At 42.5% G+C, this 25123-nt stretch overlaps 1 protein-coding gene across 4 annotated transcripts; it reads left to right on the top strand.

The window, feature by feature from the left end:
* The first annotated feature begins 387 nt into the window (after window positions 1-387).
* Window positions 388-24891, top strand: LOC110491996 (monoacylglycerol lipase ABHD2). 4 transcript variants are annotated; one of them, XM_021565941.2, is made up of 13 exons: window positions 388-758; window positions 874-962; window positions 1221-1282; window positions 1548-1778; window positions 3357-3532; window positions 7642-7809; window positions 13126-13309; window positions 15149-15241; window positions 19695-19796; window positions 19908-19977; window positions 20278-20362; window positions 22736-22933; window positions 23186-24891. In XM_021565941.2, exons 4-13 carry the CDS (start codon window positions 1564-1566, stop codon window positions 23200-23202), a joined length of 1308 nt encoding a protein of 435 aa, XP_021421616.2. In that variant the 5' UTR covers window positions 388-758; window positions 874-962; window positions 1221-1282; window positions 1548-1563; the 3' UTR covers window positions 23203-24891. The 4 variants fall into 4 exon arrangements, with proteins under 4 accessions (XP_021421616.2, XP_021421625.2, XP_021421597.2 ...); XM_021565922.2 differs by having other exon boundaries at window positions 391-758; window positions 1542-1778; XM_021565950.2 differs by lacking the exon at window positions 874-962 and having other exon boundaries at window positions 388-822.
* The last annotated feature ends 232 nt before the right edge of the window (window positions 24892-25123 follow it).

Raw genomic sequence — 25123 nt, forward strand, 5'->3', positions numbered from 1 at the left:
GCGTGTATGTAAGTGCTGTACACAAGTAGCGCAAAATGAAAGATTAAATGGTTATTAATATATCCATTGTAAAATCATGGTTTACAACACTGCAAATACTTCTCAGGAAGTATTGACAACATGGAAAACATTGAAGGGGGCTACAGTAAAACATAATATGCATCTCAAATAATAATCCAACTGGGCGTAACAAAATACTTTTTATGTATCCTTATCAATGACTACCTTTTTATACGTAGATGGTGAATACCATAGGTATCATGCTATGCGCGAAACATGTTGTTCTATAAGTGCACAGCGCATTAGGCCGTGACGTGAAAACGGTGAGTGCCCTTCTCAAAACGAACAGGAATCTGCGCAGCTCGGTCATATTGTTAACAAGGCAGCATTGCGTATCGTCCAGAAGCATACAGCTCTTTCCCATAAAATATATGTTCAAACAAGTTTCATTGGTAAGGCAGAAAACGCGCTGAGCTAGTAAAACACGTTCTCACACCCCTTTGTTTTTGTTTTGAGCCGACTTCGCCGTGGCCCAAAACTGGGCACCGAAAATTACCCAACATGTGACGTAGCGGTAACTGAGCTCCAATAAAAAATAGCTATATGTAAATCACCTCTTCTGCAGTAGGAAGTCGGGCTGCAGTTGCTAGGTGCTCGCGTGTTTCAACTCTGTTCCGCTGTAGTAAACAGTCCGCGACTACACCGAGCAGCTGTGCAATGTGCACAGAGAGCAACACAGCTTGTAAACATACACGCATGTAAGGACACTGATTCGGACGAAAGCTCGAGTAGACCGCGAAAATATCTTTGAGGTTAAAAATGGTACGTTGTGCATGGTTGCCAACCAGCTGACTTGCTGGCTTTTTTTTACAGAAACAATTGCTACTGCGTGTGTGCTGAAATGAGGGTTGTCGGCTGACTGAGGGCAGTCTACTTTTTCTGCGTGTTTCACTGTATCAAAAGTGGGTAACATTTATGTATTCTATTCTAGATCAGATTGTAAGCGTAGAATGAGTTGTCTCGCGCAAATTCAACTCTAACACAAACATTAACTGGCAGACTTCACTGCTAAATAATAATAACGCCCGAATGATTGGAATTCGTACAATGATGTATATAATGTAATTTGTATCTACATAAAGTCAAGCAGATTAGACTTTTGCATTCAACAATATGCTGACAGTTAGCTATTTGGGTGACTTTTTGTTCTTCTTTTCCAGCGCTGCCAGATTCTGAAATGCATGTCCAGGGGGTGACTGAGTATCATTAGTTATTGAACAAGGTGGGCAAAAATGTTTGACACTGTCTGACCGACTTCGTTTCTTTCTGCTGTTTGTGGACTTCAAATCAGTCTTATTGACGAGTGTACCACGAGTGCACTCGTGGAGCCAGTCTTATTGTGGTCATATTTGATCTCATTATTCTTATCACACTCTAATTTACATGATGTATCAATGCTATGACTGCATGTGACTCTTTATATACCCTCTGCACCTGTGTGCCATGTGTTGCTGTTGTGATCATATGTTAATTGTGCCTAGACATAGGTCCTCTCTGTCAACCATGAGTGCACTCGTGGAGCCAGGCGATGTCCACACCATTGCCCCCGAGATGCCAGCCATATTTGATGGCATGAAGCTGGCTGCCGTAGCAACGGTGCTCTATTTCCTGGTGCGCTGTCTGAATCTGAAGAGTCCCACGGCTCCGCCTGACATCACCTATCGGGACACGCCCCTCAACCGCTATCTGCTCAAGTCCTGCCCCATCCTGATCAAAGAGTGAGTACTGATACCTACCCAGCAGATAGGATGTCATTTGGGACACAGCCACGATCACCTATAGAGCCCTGGTCAAAAGTAATAAACTATATAGGAAATGGGGTGCTATTTGGGACGCAAACCGTGTCCACTGTTCCCATGCACCGGATCACACACAGGCCTACTTGAGAGCAAGCACATACACTTGTGAGCAAAATAGCAGTCATGCCATGCAGTGCTTCCTGGAACATGTTATGTTGTTGTGACTATGGTATCAATATCACATTCCAGAGCAGACTGGTACATGCCACACATACACAGACAGTCACAAGCTCATACTCATAAACCCACATGTACTGTAGCTACAGGACATACTATCCCACTTTCATAAACATCCTTAATCTTTCCTTTCCCCCTTAGTCGTGATCACTTTCAACCCAGTCGCGATCGTGCCCTTCTCACTGTACCTCCCTGTTAGACCAGTCCTCAACACTCCCTGCATCAGTCAACGGCTGTCCAGCCAATCGAGATGCCCTGTGTGTGGGTATAGGAGGTGTCCTATTAACATTGTATTATTTTACAGCCACATCGCAATTACATAACATCTACACTATGGACCACACTGCAGACTTAGCATGGCTAAATTATACTGTCTTTACATGGATGAAGTGAACATTTTTTAAGATAAACTCTCTAACTAAAGGAGCTGTTTTTCATTGAGGCATATTTGCTGTAAAATGTAAATGGCTTCCATGAGACATGGAGATGTTAATGTTTTGCTACCAGTGATATATAATTGATCCTACAGGCCAAAGCTTGGTCACAGAGTGGGGAAAGGAGGTTACTTAAAACTGTTGTGTTTCTTTGCATGAGATGGAAAGACCATGCTAGAGGTACAGCTAGGATCCAGAGTTACTTGCAAATTAGATTTTTTGTTGTTATGCCTCTTTTTTTTTCTTCCTAATTTTGTGGTATCCAATTGTTTCATCGCTGCAACTTCCGTACAGACTCGAGAGAGGCGAAGGTCGAGAGCCGTGCTTCCCCCGAAACACAACCCAACCAAGCCGCACTGCTTCTTGACACAATGTCCACTTAACCCGGAAGCCAGCCACACCAATGTGTCGGAGGAAACGTCATACACCTGGTGACCGTGTCAGTGTGCACTGCGCCTGGCCAGCCACAGGAGTTTCTAGTGCGCGATGGGACAAGGACATCCCTGCCGGCCTAACCCGGACGACACTGGGACAATTGTGCGCCGCCCCATGGGTCTCCCGGTCGCAGCCAGCTGCGACAGAGCCTTGACTCGACCCCAGAATCTCTAGTGGCACAGCTAGCACTGCGATGCAGTGCCTTAGACCACTGCACTACTCGGGAGGCCCACAAATTAGATGTTTATACATGTTAACGTCATGCTAGATTTTGTGTGTGCTTTTGCGCGTGATTCCATGCACGTGTGTGTGTGTGTGGAATGTACCAGTTCACACTGGGATTTCATACCATGCTCACAACACAAAATGTTCCACAAGGCACTGACATTACTGCTCTTACATCACTTTGGCTCTCACACATCCACTCTTGCCCGTTTTTGTATTCACACAGGTACGAACCACCGCTGCTGTGGGGGAAGAGTGGACACCTCCAGACTGCCCTGTATGGGAAGATGGGGCGTGTCAGCTCCCCAAACCCCTGTGGGGTGCGCAAGTACCTCCTCATGCAGGATGGGGCCACTGCCACCTTTGACCTCTTCGAGTCGCTGGGGGACCACCGCACTGGAGGTGAGCGATTCGCTCCAGAGTGAATATTCCCCTAGGTGCAGAACTAGGCTCAGCTTCCCCTGCACCAATCCTAACCTTAACCTTTAGTGAGGAAATGCAAAAATGACCCAAGATCAGTTTCTCGGCTGGGGCAGCTTCACCCTACTCTGAGATATTCAGTGTCATGTATAGACCTGGGTTCAAGTACTAAACTCAGCAAAAAAATAACCGTCAATTTTTCAGGACTCTTGTCTTTCAAAGATAATTTGTAAAAATCCAAATAACTTCACAGATCATCATTGTAATGGGTTTAGACACGGTATCCCATGCTTGTTCAATGAACCATAAACAATTAATGAACATGCACCTGTGGAACGGTCGTTAAGACACTAACAGTTTACAGACGGTAGGCAATTAAGGTCACAGTTATGACAACCTAGGACACTAAAGAGGACTTTCTACTGACTCTGGAAAAACATCCAAAGAAAGATGCCCAGAGTCCCTGCTCATCTGCATGAATGTGCCTTAGGCATACTGCAAGGAGGCATGAGGACTGCAGATTTGGCCAGGGCAATAAATTGCAATGTCCGTACTGTGAGACACCTAAGACAGAGCTACAGGGAGACATGATGGCAGTGGCAGACCATGTGTAACAACCCTGCACAGGATCCGTACATCCAAACATCACACCTGTGGGACAGGTACAGGATGGCAACAACAACTGCCCGAGTTACACCAGGAACGCACAATCCCTCCATCAGTGCTCAGACTTTCCGCAATAGGCTGAGAGAGGCTGGACTGATGGCTTGTAGGCCTGTTGTAAGGCAGGTCCTCACCAGACATTACCAGCAACAGCGTCGCCTATGGGCACAAACCCACTGTCGCTGGACCAGACGACTGGCAAAAAGTGCTCTTTACTGACGAGTCGCGGTTTTGTCTCACCAGGGGTGATGGTCGGATTCGCATTTATCGTCGACGGAATGAGCGTTACACTGAGGCCTGTACTCTGGAGCGGGATCGATTTGGAGGTGGAGGGTCTGTCATGGGGCAGTATGTCACAGCATCATCGGACTGAGCTTGTTGTCATTGCAGGCAATCTCAATGCTGTGCGTTACAGGAAAGACATCCTCCTCCCTCATGTGATACCCTTCCTGCAGGCTCATCCTGACATGACCCTCCAGCATGACAATGCCACCAGCCATACTGTTTGTTCTGTGCATGATTTCCTGCAAGACAGTGTTCTGCCATGGCCAGCAACGAGCCTGGGGGGTAACATCTCACAGCAAGAACTGGCAAATCTGGTGCAATCAATGAAGAGGAGATGCACTGCGGTACTCTATGCAGCTGGTGGCCACCAGATACTGTTACACCCCCCCTTGTTCAGGGACACATTATTCCATTTCTGTTAGTCACATGTCTGTGGAACTTGTTCAGTTTATGTCTCAGTTGTTGAAATTTATGTTCATACAAATATTTACACATGTTAAGTTTGAAAATAAATGCCGTTGACAATGAGAGGACGTTTTATTTTTTTCTGAGTTTATTTGAAATCTTTCAAATACTTGTAGTGTTTGCTTGAATATTAATAACTTTATTTATAGAGCTCTTTTCAATAACAGGTTAACAAAGTGCTTCGCATCAAGTGCATAGGGGGGATTTAAAGAGGCACTGATTCTGCAAGCCTGATCTCCTCTGGCAATGTAAGTTGTAAGTTGGGGCAAACCAATCCTAGCCTTAAACGTGATCCTATCTATTCTAAAGGTGACTTGTAGTTGGGTGGGTTTTGCACTTTTGCAACTATTTTATTGGTTCAATTATGCCAGACGAGCTCAATCAAGCCCAGCTAAAGTATTTTAAATGATTTCAAATAGTATTTGAACCCAGGTCTGGTCATGTACCACATGCCATGTACTGTATCTGTGATATGGGCATTACTCAGCCTATTGGTTAGGCTTACAAAAACAGCTGTGCTCAATACTGTCCGCATCCCTTCAAGTCCTCAGTGTAGTGGTACTTCAAAATGAGGTTTAATGCAACAGGTCTGCGACTAGTTTACATTATTTAGACATTTTGAGGTAATTCATCGAATGGAATTGGCTTTGGTTGGTGTCTACTGTTTCCTTATCTTGAGTAATGTATGTCAAGGGAACACTTTTATTTTATTTATTAAAAATCCTCTCGTACTGTTTTGACCTTTTGGGCACATGCCCTAGGGTATCTAATTGGGTTTGAGACCATTAGCATGATGGTGCCCCTGAGGAAAGAGTAGCACACACCCTTTATCTGTGTAGTGACTCCCTGGTAGGCTTGAATGGTATACTATGTATACTGGGATATTTTGAAATATAGACGGTATGATTTTTCAAATAGTATTAATCGCTTCAGCCATGCATTTGGTTTGTCAGCTAAGTGGCTAGCCTGCAAGATCAAGCTTCTTGGTTACTGCAGAGGCCACCAATCCCCTCCCGGATCAAGATTCTTGGGGCCTCATTTATAAATTGTGTAAGTACACGATATACCCACCCAAATGTGTGTGCGCCAATTTTCACGCAAAAGTTGGCATTTACAAAAAATCGAACTTGATGAGAGAATGTGCTCACCTCCTCGCAAACTTAAGGCCATGTGTACACACACATCTCTGCTAGTGGTTGAAATATTGTATTGTAAGCTGGCAAGTATTTTGTGCAAATGGAGATATGACGAAAAGCTTATTCATAAAAAAAAAACAGGAAAACGTATGAACTAGAATGCAGCCATTTGCAGTTACTTAAGAGCGAAAATAATTTTTTATAAAATGATTTATTTAAAAAATCTAAACTATAGACATTTCCTATTTTGTTTTCATAAGTTGCATAATAAATTCCTGGCCGTGATGGATTCATATTTCCGAAGTAGCCATACAAAAAATGACCATGCGCAGCTCTCATTTAATTGGACCTAGAAGTCTAGTGAATATGTATTTCAAGTTTTGCAATCCCATAGGCAGCACTATTTATAATATTCAGTCGAATTTAACAGGTGAACAGTCTATTTTACATTGAAGTAGACTGTAGCAGACATAAGCCTACCTTAATGTAAAATATAAACTGGTCACCTGTTAAATTCTGTATATTATAAATAGTGCGCAATGGGACAAGGACATCCCTGCCGGCCTAACCCGGACGACACTGGGCCAATTGTGTGCCGCCCCATGGGTTGTAGGAAAAGTCGATGTAAAACATTGTGCTGCCAGGTCCACAATAATTTGCCATTGTTTTCTCTTTCAGAACTGACAGTCCTTTGCCAGATGCAGCATAAATTAATGCTAAAGATTAAAGCATTCTGCCAACTCAGTAGATAGACTGGCAGCTTGTGTAAAATATTTGACAGTATAGGTATGCTTCAGTATTGGTGTGGCACTCCTATCGCACATCATTGCCTATTTAATCTCAGAGCCTATACCAAGGCAGGACATAGAAACCCAATCTATTAATAAACTACATTTTGAATGCCAATAGTTCCAAATTCTACAGCAAGTAAAAGGGTGTCATTGTCACCGTAAGTTTTAATGTCCAGGCAGAGTTTTAATGCTCGTTCACGCTTGCACAGTTTTACTACGGGTCTGATTTATAACTGGGGAAACATGCGTGCGCCAAGTTTATAAATCTTAATGTTGTTGTACCTGCGCCGACTTTTCAGAAATTGCGCATGTGGGAATGTTGTGACATTTTAAGCAGCGGTAAGAAGAGGCCCCTGCTGCCTAAACGTGTTGTGCGTTGAAAAATATATCATTTGTAAAGAAATGGCGCCCCTTTTGTGTACTGCGAGTAATACCCTATACGGTACAGAGCAGTTTGAAAGTCTGGATACCGCCTAACCCTACTCCTTGGTCTTGTTCATTAGGCACCACACAGAAGAAAATGGCTGAAACAGGGAAGGACTACCGGAACTGGTCCAATGCTAATTTTAATTTCCTGTTGCAAAATGTTTCAAAGCGTGTTCCACTGTGTGCACTAATGAACATTTGTGTGCACTAATGACCCCTGTTGCACATAGAATAGCGTGCTTTTCGGCCTTCAATTTGTCCTAACACCACCTACCCACGGACTCCCCTTTATCACTTGTGTGTTTACTGTGTTTTTACTCCACAGATGACATCACCATGGTGATCTGCCCAGGGATTGGTAACCACAGTGAGAAGCACTACATCCGTACCTTTGTGAATCACTCCCAGAGGCAGGGGTACAGGTGTGCTGTTCTCAACCATCTGGGGTCCCTGCCCAACATCGAGCTCACCTCGCCGCGCATGTTCACCTACGGTAAGACCGACAGGGCCAGGGCTCTGTTAAGTATGCATATTGTTGTCCTTTTTAATAATAAAACTGTCCATATGTAGCTTGTTTAGGGTCACAGGTCCAGAAATGGCTGAAGAATTGCAACAATTACCTGGAGTCAACTCTGCAGGTGATTTTGAAAAGTCATAGTCAATCGATCAAAAATCTAATAATGATTTATCTTTAATTTACAATCTGTAGAAACAATGAGAATAGAAAGGTTCAGAACAGCACAGTTGAAAAATATGTCAAATAGAAATCCAATATGGATGTTGTTAAGAGATAGATGGGTGGGGTTGAATGGAGCTGAAGGGTGGGACTGATAACGAATGTAAAATATGCTGTGTCCGTAAAAAAAATGTGTGTGTGTTCAGAACTTTTGTGAAACAGCACAGTTCCAAATATATGGCAAATAGAAATCAAACTGGATGGACATCAGAAATAGATGGGAGGGGTAGAGGAAGAACAAGATTAAAAACAAACAAAATAGAACTATTGTCAAATAGAATGTGTCCATAACCTTTCTAGCGCAGGCGTTCGGAACCCCTCGCTAGCGGAACCCCTCGACAACATTCCGCTGAAAAGGCAGTGCGCAAAATTCAGATTTTTTTTTTGAAATATGTAACTTTCACACATTAATAAGTCCAATACAGCAAATGAAAGAAACATCTTGTTCATCTACCCATCGTGTCCGATTTCAAAAATGCTTTACAGCGAAAGCACAACATATGATTATGTTAGGTCATAGCCAAGTCAAAAAAACAGACATTTTTCCAGCCAAAGATAGGAGTCACAAAAAGCAGAAATATAGATAAAATGAATCACTAAACTTTGATCTTCATCAGATGACACTCATAGGACATCATGTTACACAATACATGTATGTTTTGTTCAATAATGTGCATATTTATATTCAAAAATCTCAGTTTACATTGCCACGTTACGTGCAGTAATGTTTTGATTCCAAAACATCTGGTGATTTTGCAGAAATACTCATAATAAACATTGATAAAAGATAAGTGTTATTCACAGAATTAAAGAGACTTCTCCTTAATGCAACCGCTGTATCAGATTTTTTATTACGGAAAAAGCATAATCTGAGAACGGCATTCAGAACTCAAAACAGCCAGAGAAATATCTGCTATTTTGGAGTCAACAGAAGTTAGAAATAACACCATAAATATTCACTTACCTTTGATCTTCATCAGAAGGCACTCCCAGGAATCCCAGTCCGACAATAAATGACTCATTTGTTCCATAAAGTCCATCATTTATGTCCAAATAGCCACTTGTTGTTAGTGTGTTCAGCCCACTAATTCATCTTCATGAGGCGCAAGCACTTCGTCCAGACAAAAACTCAAAGTTCCATTACAGTCCTTTAGAAACATGTCAAACGATGCATGGAATCAATCGTTAGGATGTTTTTAACATAAAACATCAATAATGTTCCAACCGGAGAATTCCTATGTCTGAAGAAAAGCTCTGGAATGAGAGGTAACTCTGTCGGGAGCGCGCGTCCTGAGACCAAGGCACTATGCCAGACCACTGACTCAGAGGTTTCATGAGTCCCTCCTTTATAGTAGAATCCTCATTCAAGTTTCTAAAGATGGTTGACATCTAGTGGAAGCCTTAGGGAGTGCAACTTGACTCAATAGACACTGTGTATTTGGTAGGCCAAGCTTTTGAAAAACTACAAACCTCAAATCCAACCAGGAAGTGGGACATCTTTCTCAGGTTTTCGCCTGCCATATGAGTTCTGTTATACTCACAGATATCATTCAAACAGTTTTAGAAACTTCAGAGTGTTTTCTATCCAATAATAATAATAATAATAATAATAATATGCAAATATTAGCATCTGGGACAGAGTAGGAGGCAGTTCACTCTGGGCACGCTATTCATCCAAAAGTGAAAATGCTGCCCCCTATCCCAATTAAGGTATATAGTGTGTGTAAAAGCCTAAGTGTTGTTCATTAGTTTACTCCAATTAGGGGAGGGGTGGTAGGGTTAGCGGAAAATAATTGTTTATTTATTTTAAAAAGTTGTCTTTAGATATATAATATGTGTATACACTACTGTTCAAAAGTTTGGGGTCACTTAGAAATTTCCTCAACTGGCAGCTTCATTAAATAGTATGCTCAAAACACCAGTCTCAGCGTTAACAGCGAAGAGGCGACTCCGGGATGCTGGCCTTCTAGGCAGAGTTGCAAAGAAAAAGCCATATCTCAGACTGGCCAATAAAAATAACATTATTATGGGCAAAAGAACACACACTGGACAGAGGAACTCTGCCTAGAAGGCCAGAATCCCGGAGTCGCCTCTTCACCTTTGACGTTGAGACGTTTTGCGGGTACTATTTAATGAAGCTGCCAGTTGAGGACTTGTGAGATGTCTGTTTCTCAAACTAGACACAAATGTACTTGTCCTCTTGCTCAGTTGTGCACCGGGGCCTCCCACTCTTTCTATTCTGGTTAGAGACAGTTTGCGCTGTTCTGTGAAGGGAGTAGTACACAGCATTGTACGAGATCTTCATTTTCTTGGCAATTTCTCACATGGAATAGCCTTCATTTCTCAGAGCAAGAATAGACTGACGAGGTTCAGAAGAAAGGTCTTTGTTTCTGGCCATTTTGAGCCTGTAATCGAACCCACAAATGCTGATGCTCCAGATACTCAACTAGTCTAAATAAGGCCAGTTTTATTGCTTCTTTAATCAGAACAACAATTTTGAGCTGTGCCAACATAATTGCAAAATGGTTTTCTAATGATCAATTAGCCTTTTAAAATGAACAACTTGGATTAGCTAATACAAGGTGTCAGTGGAACACAGGAGTGATGGTTGCTGATAATGGGCCTCTGTATGCCTATGTAGATATTCCATTAAAAATCATCCGTTTCCAGCTACAATAGTCATTTACAACACTAACAATGTCTACACTGTAGTTCTGATAAATTTGATGTTATTTTAATGGACAAAAATTTGCTTTTCTTTCAAAAACAAGGACATTTCTAAGTGGTGCCAAGCCTGTGTGTGTGTGTGCTCACTACTGGTCAAAGGTTTTCGAACACCTACTCATTGAAGGGTTTTTCTTTATTTTTACTATTTTCTACATTGTAAAATAGTGACGACATCAAAACTATGAAATAACACATATGGAATCATGTAGTAACCAGACAATTGTTAAAACAAAATCAAAGTATTTTTTGAGATTCTTCAAATAGCCACCCTTAGCCTTGATGACAGCTTTGCATACTTTTTTTTGATGACTACATGATTCCATGTGTTATTTCATAGTTTTGATGTCGTCACTGTTATTCTACAATGTAGAAAATAGTTTTAAAAATGAAGAAACCCTGGAATGAGAAGGTCTGTCCAAACTTTTGACTGTGTGTTTACAAAAGAATATATGAGGGATTGGAAATGATGCGGACAATTACATTGATGGAAGCTACAATCCAATTTGGCATTTAGTTGAGGTTGACTTTGGTCTACTTCTAATTAGTCTGCTACAGCCGGACATGATTGAAAACATCGGTGACTGAATTAATGTTACGTGTGACCTACAGGGGGGCAAAAAAGTATTTAGTCAGCCATCAATTGTGCAAGTTCTCCCACTTAAAAAGACGAGAGAGGCCTGTAATTTTCATCATAGGTACACTTCAACTATGACAGACAAAATGAAAAAAATCCAGAAAATCACATTGTAGGATTTTTTATTAATTAATTAGCAAATTATGGTGGAAAATAAGTATTTGGTCAATAAAAAGTTTCTCAAATACTTCGTTATATACCCTTTGTTGGCAATGACAGAGGTCAAATGTTTTCTGTAAGTCTTCACAAGGTTTTCACACACTGTTGCTGGTATTTTGGCCCATTCCTCCATACAGATCTCCTCTAGAGCAGTGATGTTTTGGGGCTGTTGCTGGGCAACACAGACTTTCAACTCCCTCCAAAGATTTTCTATGGGGTTGAGATCTGGAGACTGGCTAGGCCACTCCAGGACCTTAATGCTTCTTACGAAGCCACTCCTTCGTTGCCCTGGCGGTGTGTTTGGGATCATTGTCATGCTGAAAGACCCAGCCACGTTTCATCTTCAATGCCCTTGCGGATGGAAGGATGTTTTCACTCAATCTCACAATACATGGCCCCATTCATTCTTTCCTTTACACGGATCAGTCGTCCTGGTCCCTTTGCAGAAAAACAGCCCCAAAGCATGATGTTTTCACCCCCATGCTTCACAGTAGGTAAGCAGGGAGACATGTCTGGCACTGCAGGATTGGCGGCGTAGTGTGTTACTGATGGTAGGCTTTACTTTGGTCCCAGCTCTCTGCAGGTCATTCACTAGGTCCCCCCGTGTGGTTCTGGGATTTTTGCTCACCGTTCTTGTGATCATTTTGACCCCACGGGGTGAGATCTTGCGTGGAGCCCCAGATCGAGGGAGATTATCAGTGGTCTTGTATGTCTTCCATTTCCTAATAATTGCTACCACAGTTGATTTCTTCAAACCAAGCTGCTTACCTATTGCAGATTCAGTCTTCCCAGCCTGGTACAGGTCTACAATTTTGTTTCTGGTGTCCTTTGACAGCTCTTTGGTCTTGGCCATAGTGGAGTTTGGAGTGTGACTGTTTGAGGTTGTGGACGGGTGTCTTTTATGCTGATAACAAGTTCAAACAGATGCCATTAATACAGGCAACGAGTGGAGGACAGAAATACTTATTTTCCACCATAATTTGCAAATAAATTCATAAAAAATCCTATAATGTGATTTTCTGGATTTTTTTTCTCTAATTTTGTCTGTCATAGTTGAAGTGTACCTATGATGAAAATTACAGGCCTCATCTTTTTAAGTGGGAGAACTTGCACAATTGGTGGCTGACTAAATACTTTTTTGCCCCACTGTATGGAGTTCTCCAAGTAAGAGCTTGATGTGGAAAAGTTGGTTAATTAATAAATGTATTGCATTTACCTGTAACTTGCACTGTCTTTCTAACTGCTACTAGGTGTGGCAGGTAGCCTGGAGGTTTGAGAGGTAGGTCAGCAATTGGAGTGTTGTCGGTTTGAATCCCTAGTACAGCTGGAAAATCTGGTGGGGAGTGCGCCAGTAACCGGAGGGTTGCTGGCATCTGTATCCTAGATGCCATATTCTGCCGTTGTGCCCTTGCGCAGGGCCCCTAAACCCCTAAATCTATCCAGGGGCCCTACACCGTGTCCAACCCTGGGTTTCAATCCCTTGGGATTTGTTTGTGCATCTCAGTGCATTTGGTTGAAAAGCAAAATACACATTTCTGTGATTCCTTTTCCAGGTTGTACGTGGGAGTTTGCAGCCATGGTGGGTTCCATCAAGCGGGCCTTCCCCCAGACACTGCTCATCGTGGTGGGCTTCAGCCTAGGGGGGAACATTGTGTGTAAGTTCCTGGGGGAGAACAGGATCAACCAGGAGAGAGTGCTGTGCTGCGTCAGTGTCTGCCAGGGATACAGCGCACTCCGGTACGTGGAATCAAAATAAAGCGTGATACAAACGGCACCCACTACACTGTCACGTAGAACGTCGTTGATACTGTGATTCGGCTACATGCGGACATGCGTGTGTCTAGATCCACGGCCGTGAGGATTTGTGGAAAGGGGCAGGCAGCCAGTCCGGCCTCTCTTTGTTCATACCCATAGGTAGGCCATGGCCACCACTTTACCCCTGTGTAGCGTTTGTGTTTGTCCGCATCTCTTTTTAATCTCACGCCGAGCACCACACACACACACACACACGCGCGCGCGTGACTCCAGCTCAGTGACTCTGACCGCTATTGTCTCTCATAGACCTCAATTCGCCTTGTTTCCCCGTTCACTTTTATACACAGGTCACGTGCACTCTGCAAATAGTCTAAAGTAAGTACACTCGGGCTATTAAAAACCTGCCATCACATATGCCCGTTACCCGTTTATACAAACCACACCCGCGCATTAAGTCCTACCAAAGTGCTTACACCGCTAATGCATGGTTCACATAGGATTTACTGTATGTTGCCTGTTAACAACATAAAAAAAATAGGCCAATGTTTATATGACCTCTTTCAAACAGGCCCGGCATGAGCCTTTTATACCTCCCATGCACATGCCTGCACCGAGTACATGGTAGTAGGGCTGTGTAGATGTGGGTGGGGCATCTATTTGAATGAATCCATTGAATATACGCAATCACACATACGTCTATTATTAGTTCATTGACTAATAAAGTGTATTTTCAAAAGAATGGAATAGCAAGTATTTTGTAAATTATGCTACTGATCTATGAAGCCTAATTGGCTGCGCCATGCAAATCGAATCAATTGTTTATTTTGTTCATTTAAACAGACAGGATGCACTTTGCTCTGCCCTGATCAGTCAAACAACATATACCCTACATGACCAAAAGTATGTGGACACATACACATCAAATAACAGCCTCAACTCTTCTGGGAAATCTTTCCACTAGATGTTGGAACATTGCTGCGGGGACTTGCTTCCATTCAGCCACAAGAATTAGTGAGGTCGGCCACTGATGTTGGGCGATTAGGCCTGGCTCGCAGTTGGCGTTCCAATTCATCCCAAAGGTGTGTGTTCGATGGGGTTGAGGGCAGGGCTCTGTGCAGGCCAGTCAAGTTATTCCACACTGATCTCAACAAAACATTTCTATACGGACCTCGTTTTTTTGCACAGTATTGTCATGCTGAAACAGGAAAGGGCCTTCCCCAAACTGATGCTACAAAGTTGGAAGCACAGAATCGTCTAGAATGTCATTGTATGCTGTAGCGTTAAGATTTCACTGGAACTAAGGGGCCAAGTCCGAACCATGAAAGACAGCCCCAGACCATTATTCCTCCTCCACCAAACTTTACAGTTTTATACACCTGTCAGCAACGGGTGTGTCTGAAGTAGCCAAATCCACTATTTTGAAAGGGTGTCCACATGCTTTTGTGTGTATGTATAGGGGTAAGGTGACTAGGCATCAGGATATAAGATAAACAGAATAGCAGCAGCTTGTGTGTGTGTGTGTGTGTGTGTGTAGGGCCCTGTGAGTGTGCATAGAGGCAGTGCAAAAATAAAAAGTTCAACGAGGATACTCCGGTTAACTCAGTCCATGTAGTTATTTATCAGTATTATTGCTTGGGGATAGAAGCTGTTCAAGAGCCTGTTAGTGCCAGACTTGATGCAGGCTGTAATACAACAAATGTGGAATAATTCGAGGGGTATGAATACGTTTTGAAGGCACTGTAGAAATACATGCACAATAAAATAACCACTCATTGTGTGGTATTGACTGTCTCTCTCTCGTGTGTGTGTGTGTGAATCCAGGGCCCAGAAGACGTTCCTACAGTGGGACCAGTGTCGGAGGCTCTATAACTTTGTCATGGCAGACAACATGAAGAAGATAATCCTATCCCACCGGTACATACAACTGCTAAAACACACGTCTCAGTAGTTAGTACACATATCACTACTGTCATAGTCCCTATGCAATGTTCAGTCTTTGAAATAAGACCTAGACAGAAATCCTAAGTAAATTGCCCTAATGGTTCATTTACGAGCTACATGCTTCAAGCCAGACTAATTTACGTCATTTGTGATTACGAAATATCAAACTGTCTGGACGACAAAACAAACCCAGATAAGACATCATCATCATGATGATGGTTCTCAAGCGGCCACTGGGCCAGCCACCCTTCCATCAGTATCAGACAGCTGGTGTTCTTGTTTGCTTGTAGCCTATAACAAGCATGCAGGCTTCACTACTGTATAAAAATGACAATTTACAAGTGGAGTCTGCAATGAACATTACAGCAGTAAAATGTTATTCTAATTCACACTACCGGTCAAAAGTTTTAGAACACCAACTCATTCAAGGCTTTTTCTTATTTTTTAAAAAACTATTTTCTACATTGCAGAATAATAGAGAAGACAATAAAACTATGAAGTAATACATATGGAATCATGCAGTAACCAAAAAAGTGTTCAACAAATCAAAATATATGTTATATTTGAGATTCTTCAAATAGCCACTCTGTCTTGATGACAGCTTTGCACACTCTTGGCATTCTGTCAACCAGCTTCATGAGGTAGTCACCTGGAATGCATTTCAATTAACAGGTGTGCCTTGTTAAAAGTTAATTGGTGGAATTTCTTTCCTCAATTACTTTGAGCCAATCAGTTGTGTTGTGACAGGGTAGGGGTGGTATACCGAAGATATCCCTATTTGGTAAAAGACCAAGTCCGTATTATGGCAAGAACGGCTCAAATAAACAAAGAGAAACAACAGTCCCATCATTACTTTTAATGACATGAAGGTCATTCAATATGGAACATTTCAAGAACTTTGTAAGTGCAGTCACAAAAACCATCAAGCGCTATGATGAAACTGGCTCTCATGAGGACCGCCACAGGAAACAAAGACCAAAGAGTTACCTCTGCTGCAGTTCATTAGAGTTACCAGCCTCAGAAATTGCAGCCCCAAAACATGCGTCACAGAGTTCAAGTAACAGACATCTCAACATCAACTGTTCAGAGGAGACTATGTGAATCAGGCCTTCATGGTCCAATTCCTGCAAGGAACCACTAAAGGGACACCAATAAATAAATAAAAAAGAGACTTGCTTGGGCCAAGAAACACGAGCAATTGACATTTAGAATGGTGGAAATGTGTCCTTTGGTCTGGAGTCCAAATTGGAGATGTTTGGTTTCAACCGCCGTGTCTTTGTGAGACGGGGTGTGGGTGAACAGATGATCTCCACATAAGTATTTCCCACCGTAAGGCATGGAGGAAGTGGTGTGGCGGTGCTTTGCTGGTGACTTGCTCGTTTTATTTAGAATTCAAGGCACACTTAACCAGCATGGCTACCACAGCATTCTGCAGCGATAAGCCATCCCATCTGGTTTGCACTTAGTCCCACTATCATTGGTTTTTCAACAGGACAATTACCCAACACCCCTCCAGGCTGTGTAAGGGCTATTTTACCAAGGAGAGTGATGGAGTGCTGCATCAGATGACCTGGCCTCCACAATCACCCGACCTCAACAACTGAGATGGTTTGGGATGAGTCAGACAGCAGAGTGAAGGATAAGCGGCCAACAAGTGCTCAGCATATGTGGGAACTCCTTCAAGACTGGAAAAGCATTTAAAGTGAAGCTGGTTGAGAGAATGCCAGTAGTGTGCAAAGCTTTCATCAGGGCAAAGCGTGGCAACTCTTGAAGAATCTCAAATATAAAATATATTTAGATTTGTTTAACACTTTTTTTGGGGGGGGGGGGGGGGTTACTACATGATTCCATATGTTATTTCATAGTTTTGATATCTTCACTATCTTTCTACAATGTAAATAATTTAGACTGTACAATTGCACATTTAGACTGTATAAAATGACATTTTAAATAATGATGAAACGAAAGATGCCTTATTAGGCTATACAGTCATTCAACAGTGCCTTTTGAATTGATTTTATCTGTTTTCGTGTAGTGAATCTGTTATTCAATGTGTTTGTTTCGGCTAATAGCGATATGGCCCCAACATTTTTTTTCCCAACAAATAATGTTTTTATATATAGTTTTTAAAATATATACTTCAAGGGGTCTTTTTTAAATGTAATTAATTAATTAATTAATGTGGAACCCTCCTTCCCCATGCTTAGACTGTGTTTCTTTCGCGGACTGCAAATAAGAGATTCATACAGTGCTCATATTATAATGGCTGTCTTTTCACCTTTGCCCACTTCAGAAGTTAGATTTTCTCCAGGTGTCCCTCATTATAAATAACGTACTGTCCCTAAATTACTTATTACTTAAGTACTTATTCATTCGTAAAACCTTCATTTGTATCACTTTGAAGTGACCCAAATGGCAAATTAATCTTTAATTTATACATTTCGAGATACAGTGCCTTGCGAAAGTATTCGGCCCCCTTGAACTTTGCGACCTTTTGCCACATTTCAGGCTTCAAACATAAAGATATAAAACTGTATTTTTTTTGTGAAGAATCAACAACAAGTGGGACACAATCATGAAGTGGAACGACATTTATTGGATATTAACTTTTTTAACAAATCAAAAACTGAAAAATTGGGCGTGCAAAATTATTCAGCCCCCTTAAGTTAATACTTTGTAGCGCCACCTTTTGCTGCGATTACAGCTGTAAGTCGCTTGGGGTATGTCTATCAGTTTTGCACATCGAGAGACTGAAATGTTTTCCCATTCCTCCTTGCAAAACAGCTCGAGCTCAGTGAGGTTGGATGGAGAGCATTTGTGAACAGCAGTTTTCAGTTCTTTCCACAGATTCTCGATTGGATTCAGGTCTGGACTTTGACTTGGCCATTCTAACACCTGGATATGTTTATTTTTGAACCATTCCATTGTAGATTTTGCTTTATGTTTTGGATCATTGTCTTGTTGGAAGACAAATCTCTGTCCCAGTCTCAGGTCTTTTGCAGACTCCATCAGGTTTTCTTCCAGAATGGTCCTGTATTTGGCTCCATCCATCTTCCCATCAATTTTAACCATCTTCCCCGTCCCTGCTGAAGAAAAGCAGGCCCAAACCATGATGCTGCCACCACCATGTTTGACAGTGGGGATGATGTGTTCAGCTATGTTGCTTTTACGCCAAACATAACATTTTGCATTGTTGCCAAACAGTTCAATTTTGGTTTCATCTGACCAGAGCACCTTCTTCCACATGTTTGGTGTGTCTCCCAGGTGGCTTGTGGCAAACTTTATACGACACTTTTTATGGATATCTTTTAGAAATGGCTTTCTTCTTGCCACTCTTCCATAAAGGCCAGATTTGTGCAATATACGACTGATTGTTGTCCTATGGACAGAGTTTCCCACCTCAGCTGTAGATCTCTGCAGTTCATCCAGAGTGATCATGGGCCTCTTGGCTGCATCTCTGATCAGTCTTCTCCTTGTATGAGCTGAAAGTTTAGAGGGACGGCCAGGTCTTGGTAGATTTGCAGTGGTCTGATACTCCTTCCATTTCAATATTATCGCTTGCACAGTGCTCCTTGGGATGTTTAAAGCTTGGGAAATCTTTTTGTATCCAAATCCGTCTTTAAACTTCTTCACAACAGTATATCGGACCTGCCTGGTGTGTTCCTTGTTCTTCATGATGCTCTCTGTGCTTTTAACGGACCTCTGAGACTATCACAGTGCAGGTGCATTTATACGGAGACTTTATTACACACAGGTGGATTGTATTTATCATCATTAGTCATTTAGGTCAACATTGGATCATTCAGAGATCCTCACTGAACTTCTGGAGAGAGTTTGCTGCACTGAAAGTAAAGGGGCTGAATAATTTTGCACGCCCAATTTTTCAGTTTTTGATTTGTTAAAAAAGTTTGAAATATCCAATAAATGTCGTTCCACTTCATGATTGTGTCCCACTTGTTGTTGATTCTTCACAAAAAAATACAGTTTTATATCTTTATGTTTGAAGCCTGAAATGTGGCAAAAGGTCGCAAAGTTCAAGGGGGCCGAATACTTTCGCAAGGCACTGTATATTAAACCACAAAAAAAAAAAAAGTTTATTTGGCACTTAGTCTGGCTTTATTGGCATTGTCTGTTAACACCCGTTACAAAAAATCTGGCAGTTTTGAAGCTGCAGTAGAAGTGCAGTAACGGCAGTCGACTGGTATTTTGGACACCTTAATTACAGAATAACTCAAGTTGAACTGCAGTATATAGTGCACTGTAACTGCAGTCGCACTGCAAAATTATTGCAGTAAAAAAACATTTGGACTCAGCATACTGCAATATTTTTTTCGTAAGGGATATTTCTGATACTGAATTGTTTTTTGCAGGAATTTATTTTACGTCATACATTGTGTACCACCTGTACGCTGTTTCTGATTGACAGGGGCAGTTTGTTTGGAATGAACTCGAGCAAGATGGAGGACGCAGACCTGAGCCGACTGTACACAGCTACCTCCCTCATGCAGATCGATGACAATATCATGAGGTGACGGCCGGCTTTCTGACTCTGGTGGCCATCTTGAAATAATCTTGTCTTTAGCAATTGTGGCCTTGTTGCTATAACCTGAAGCCTGTTTTTTGTTCATATGTTTCACAGAAAGTTCCATGGTCACGACACGCTGAAAGAGTACTACGAGAAGGAAAGCTGCGTACACTACATTCACAATGTGAGTGAACACGGACCAGACCGGAGTCTCCCAGAGCCTTCGTAGCTGAAGTAGTACATTATTGCTCTTGACGACCCAGACTCGAGTCTCCTATAGACACACAAATTTTGCTCGAAGATTGAAGTCAGATATTTATTTTATAATTGTTCCACTAATGTGGTTGTCGGTCTGGGTTGTGGAGATTTTTCGTTTGATTATTTTAGCTACTAAGGATTTGAGAAACCTAGCCCAGAGTGATTACAAAGTGGTTTTCAAACTTAATGATGATGTATGAGGGTGATGATGACAATCGTATTTCAGATCAATGTGCCTCTGCTGCTGGTCAACTCCTCAGATGACCCTCTGGTCCATCAGTCACTTCTGACCATCCCACGCACACTCGCAGGTATTCGCTCTATTCAGTAAGAGTTGTAACTAATTGAGTACTCACCACATTTTGTTGATTCATTATTTATTCTTAGTGAGTGATAGCAGTTTTAGTAGCCAGGACAGGATATCTTCCAAAACAAATCGTTGGGAGTAAATGGGCCACGCTCACCAAGCTCACAATTTATGGCCAAATCACCTCAAAGAAATGTGTACTGAGCATTCTTGTTTGATTACATTTAGCTTCATGCAAAATCCTTTTAAACTGGTCATTGTGACGATGTGCAATGTCATTAGTAGGAGCGCAATGAATTATTCAATCAACACCAGGGTCACGTCAACTTCTTCCTTTCTCTGCTGGACACACTCTTTAAGTTTTGACCGCTAAGTGTTGATAAATCCTTCTCGCTATCTTTCTGCAGCGTCTCCCTGCCCAGACAGTCTTTTTGAATTTTTCATGGCCATGCGATCCCCTGTGCTGTGGTATTATTTACAGGGTGTGTTTGTTTTCTGCACGTGCGCCATGTGTCTCCCGCATTTAAGCATTTGTCTGCCTCAGTGGCCGGGAGTCACTGGCCCGACCCCCATTTTAGTGTGTAAATCAACAGCCACAAGGCTTGTAGGAGAAAGGTGCTGGCATCTACTTCCCCCTGAGACCAGGGCGCTCCAACCATGTGGCTGAAGGGCTACGGTCCTGTAGGTTTTCACTCCAACCTTAATCTAGCACACCTGATTCTAATAATTAAATAACCTGAATCAGGCTGTTTACAACTGGGGTTGAATTGAAAACCTACAGGAGGGCAGCACTCCAGGAACGGGGTTGGCGAGCCCTGCCTTAGACCCTGTAACTCTACGCCTGGCCTGCATGTTCCATAGGGGACTGTGTTGTGGCAGTGTCCCATAAAGGGTATACAGGCTATCCTCATCACCAAAGGCTACTAGAGTGCAAACAAACCTATTGTATTGGACAACTGCATACACGCGGATATGGAAGTAGCCTCATGTACCATATGTAGTCGCACACAACCCGATTTTTAAGGGCGAGTCATGCTCTCTAATAAAGGTAGATGGGTTCAGTCAGTGTTACTCCAGTTTGTCATCTCTCTGGCCTTAAAGGCCAGCACTTAATCCCATTATCGCTGTCTGTCTGTATCTGGAGGTCAGTCAGGAAGCCAGCAAGCCACCCTCAGTCTGCCTGGGCCCTTTCAGCAGCCAGCACTGGGCTGCACGGCCGGCACCAGCTGTCTCTGCTGTGTGCCTCTCTGCTCCCTCTCAGGCGCTGATGAGCTGCCTTTTAAAAAAAAAAAAAACTGGCCTGTGTGTTTTGTGTGTGTACGCTTCCTCCATATAGAGAGCTAATCGCAGGTCAGCTGCTACCACCTCACCACTAACCTTATGTACTTTACATGGAGACAGACGCTGACCTTGGATCATTTCATAATGAAGTCATAATGAATAAGATGATATGGACGGGCCATAGATCAGCACTCCTACTCTGAGATGCTTTGTGAATACAGGCCCATGCCTGGTCAGGGCAGGCCTGTGGCTGTGTTATTTACTGACGGTTGTTGTATTATTTACTCTGGTCACTAGTGTTTCTGTAACGGTGTCACCTGGGCCAGAGTGAAAGACGGGGGTTGCGGCTTGACTAGAAAAGCAGTGTGCTGCCCGTTTTTATAATCTATACTTCTGTCCCGTACACGTTTTTTGATTTGTATCTGAGCGCCTCTCGCGTTCAGTTTGCAGTGACTAAAAGTTACGAGAGGGAAATAAAGACGGAGCGAGTCAGGGCTGAGAGTGTTGGGTGGCAGAAATGGAAAGGAAATTTGGCCTAGGAGTCACATATCTGTGAGGAAACTCGAGGCTCTGCCAGAAAGGGCTACCTGCGAGCTTGCACAAAACTAAACCAATGAATCGTCAGTACATTGGCAATATCTAATTCATTACCTCATCGAGTTGCACTGTTACATCTACCATTCAAGATGTTTTGCATTGTGTTTACTGTGTTTGAGTAAGAGTGCAATGACCTAATCTATACTGAACACAACATGCAACAATTTCATTGTTCTTTTTACTGAGTTAGTTCATTTAAGGAAATCAGTCAATTGAAATTCATTAGGCCCTAATCTATGGATTTGACATGACAGGGCAGGGGCGCAGCCACGGGTGGTTCTAGGTTCACCCACTGGGGAGCCAGGCCCAGCCAATCAGAATGAGTTTTTCCCCACAAAGGGGCTTTATTACAGACAGAAATACTCCTCTGCACCCCAATACCACTTTGGTGGCATCTTACCTAGTAATAGGCCAGTAGTATCAGCATCCACCATTGTTTACGCAACGACACCACCACATGCTAACTTAGCATCACCGTATCTTTCTCCACACCCGTCAGAAAAGAAGCCGAATGTGATCTTCGCCCTGACGCTCCACGGGGGTCACCTGGGCTTCTTCGAGGGGGCTGTGCTGTTTCCCCAGCCCCTCACCTGGATGGACAAGGTTATCGTGGGCTATGCCAACGCAATATGCCAGTGGGAAAGACACAGACCGCCCTGCCTGAGGACACGTCGTGGACTCTGTCCACAGGCCGACGGTAAAGCATACCGCACACATGCTCATGTATTTTGTATGGACACACACTGCCAGGGATAAAACGGGGATGCCATGAGACGAAAGGAAAGGTTTCACACTCTACCTACATTTACAGGCGTACACACACACACACACGTTATTGTTATTATTAATATACGCACATCCAGTATTCCTCTGTCCTAGTCCCTTAACATCCTGTCAATCAAGAGTCACTATCTGCCACTCACACTTTTTTTTTCTTTTTTTTTTAAAGGGACTCCTAGTTTATAAGGACACAAATACGCCCACCGGAGAAGGCCGAAACCTGTATTCTTCTCTTCAAAAGGGGGACGGGGATGATCTATGGGCACAGTAGCTCGCCTGACTTTGTTCTGACTATAGCTTTGCTTAAAGAAACACAGCATTCAGCTGCGAATGACATTCATTGAAAGCCTTTACCCGTGGACTCCAGTCAGTCGAATGTATGGCACTTTCTCCTCTAAACGTGGATACACAGTGTATCCTGCACCTGCTGGTGAACAGCTACCAGACTCCACACTGGCTTATTTATTGCTCTGTTCTGTCCATGGAAAAGACTGGAGAGGAGATTAAGCTTCTGTGTGCAACGTCCCAGCCAGCACCCCTTGGTTCTCACTTGGGTTGCTACTTGGTCCCGACTCTCCTAGCTGTTTGTTCCGAGTGTGTGTACTGTTGTCGTGATGTTGTCAAATGGGAGCTCTGGGAGGTTGAAACTCTGAAGGCTTTTGTTAAGCAGAGAAATAGAATTCCTAGAACAGACATTTTATTTTTATGTTAAGCTTCTTTAGCTCTTTTTAATAATTGGGGCCAGGGTCAAAATCTGGTCTGGCCTCTAGTTCTAGGCTATTAGGCAATACTTTCCTGGTCAGGTCTGAGGGAAAAACTCCAATCTGGCCCTAGTGATAATATATTTTGTCTTCACATTGTGCCTCAAACATAAACATAACAAATAAAAATATTTCAAACCAAGAAAGGATGGCAATGGTTTAAAGTACTTCATTACTATTTTCAATACGCAGACAGAGTGTTCAAGGACCACACTCTGTAAATATCTGACATTCTGAGGAAGCACCCAATCCTACCCAGAACACATTAATAACAAGTTCCCATTGTCCTGTACTGTATTTTTAGTGGAACAGCCTCTGATATTCTCACTGGTTGGCTTGCACTACACAGCACTCCACTTCTGAGACTCAAATACATAGATTTTTATATATTGTAACTTCAGTTGTGAGTATAGGAATGTTTCTGACCTTTTCTAAGTAGTTGATTCTTACAAGCCGAGTGCACTGACTAAAGTCCTTAATCACAGCCACTGTGAGGCAAGGGTCCACTGTGCTATTTCAGTCATTCAGTTGGTTTGCCTGAGTCGCAAATGTTCAATGGTACAATGTATTCTGGCATGTACGTTTTGGAGATTTCACTGTAGGACCAATGGAATGGTCTAAAATGAGCAAACTCCACCCACCTGGGGCAACGGGCGACACAAAACAAGCGCACTCACCATTTGAGCATTGGTTATTTGAGTTGATTGATTTAACCAAGTAGGGAACTGATTGTCAAGGTTTGCCATGAACATTGTGTGTCTACCTGAATCATTGAACTCACCCAACAGCAAAGATGAAAATTTAAGCCACGTTTAGGTTTGTTGCTGTTGTGAAATAATATATAGGTATGCGCTACAGATGTAGATTCCAGTTGTCCTCAATTGAAATACCAAAACACCATGTGACTTGGTCTTCTTCCTTATATGGGCAAAGCCCCATGCTTTATTTAAAAAAAAAATAAACACAGAAAGTTGAGGTTACCTTGTGTAAGTTTAGTCTGACAGCGTCTTTGTTCTCGTTTTCCCTTTTTCCATTTAATATTTTCGCTGTTCTTCTTAAGAGATATTTGTTGGAAACTGTTTAAAAAAATAATAAAAAATGGTGTGGTTCCTGAGATGTAGAGCACAGACTTAAGTTGGCTTAAATACTCTGGTCGAGATTCAGTCCAAGGCGCATTGTAGACAAACGTACTTCCCTTTTTGAAGGTAATTTGCACTTGACCTGACTTCTGAATGTGATCTCTACACGTGTCAGGGAATTTTGGGGTTATGTTGATCAGTGCAGTGCGTTTGTCGACGATGCGCCTTTGATTGAATCCCGGGCTCTTGTCTTTTTATTTGCGCTTG

The sequence above is a fragment of the Oncorhynchus mykiss genome, chromosome 2, assembly GCF_013265735.2.
Source record: "Oncorhynchus mykiss isolate Arlee chromosome 2, USDA_OmykA_1.1, whole genome shotgun sequence".
Taxonomy (NCBI): Eukaryota; Metazoa; Chordata; class Actinopteri; order Salmoniformes; family Salmonidae; genus Oncorhynchus; species Oncorhynchus mykiss.

What these genes read in the sequence shown, in the direction of transcription:
- LOC110491996 (XM_021565950.2), top strand. Translation starts at nt 1,564, where the DNA reads ATGAGTGCACTCGTGGAGCCAGGCGATGTCCACACCATTGCCCCCGAG. An exon ending in GGGGGACCACCGCACTGGAG is followed by an intron (nt 3,533 to 7,641) that starts GTGAGCGATTCG and finishes TTTACTCCACAG; the next exon opens with ATGACATCACCATGGTGATC. An exon ending in GCCGCGCATGTTCACCTACG is followed by an intron (nt 7,810 to 13,125) that starts GTAAGACCGACA and finishes TTCCTTTTCCAG; the next exon opens with GTTGTACGTGGGAGTTTGCA.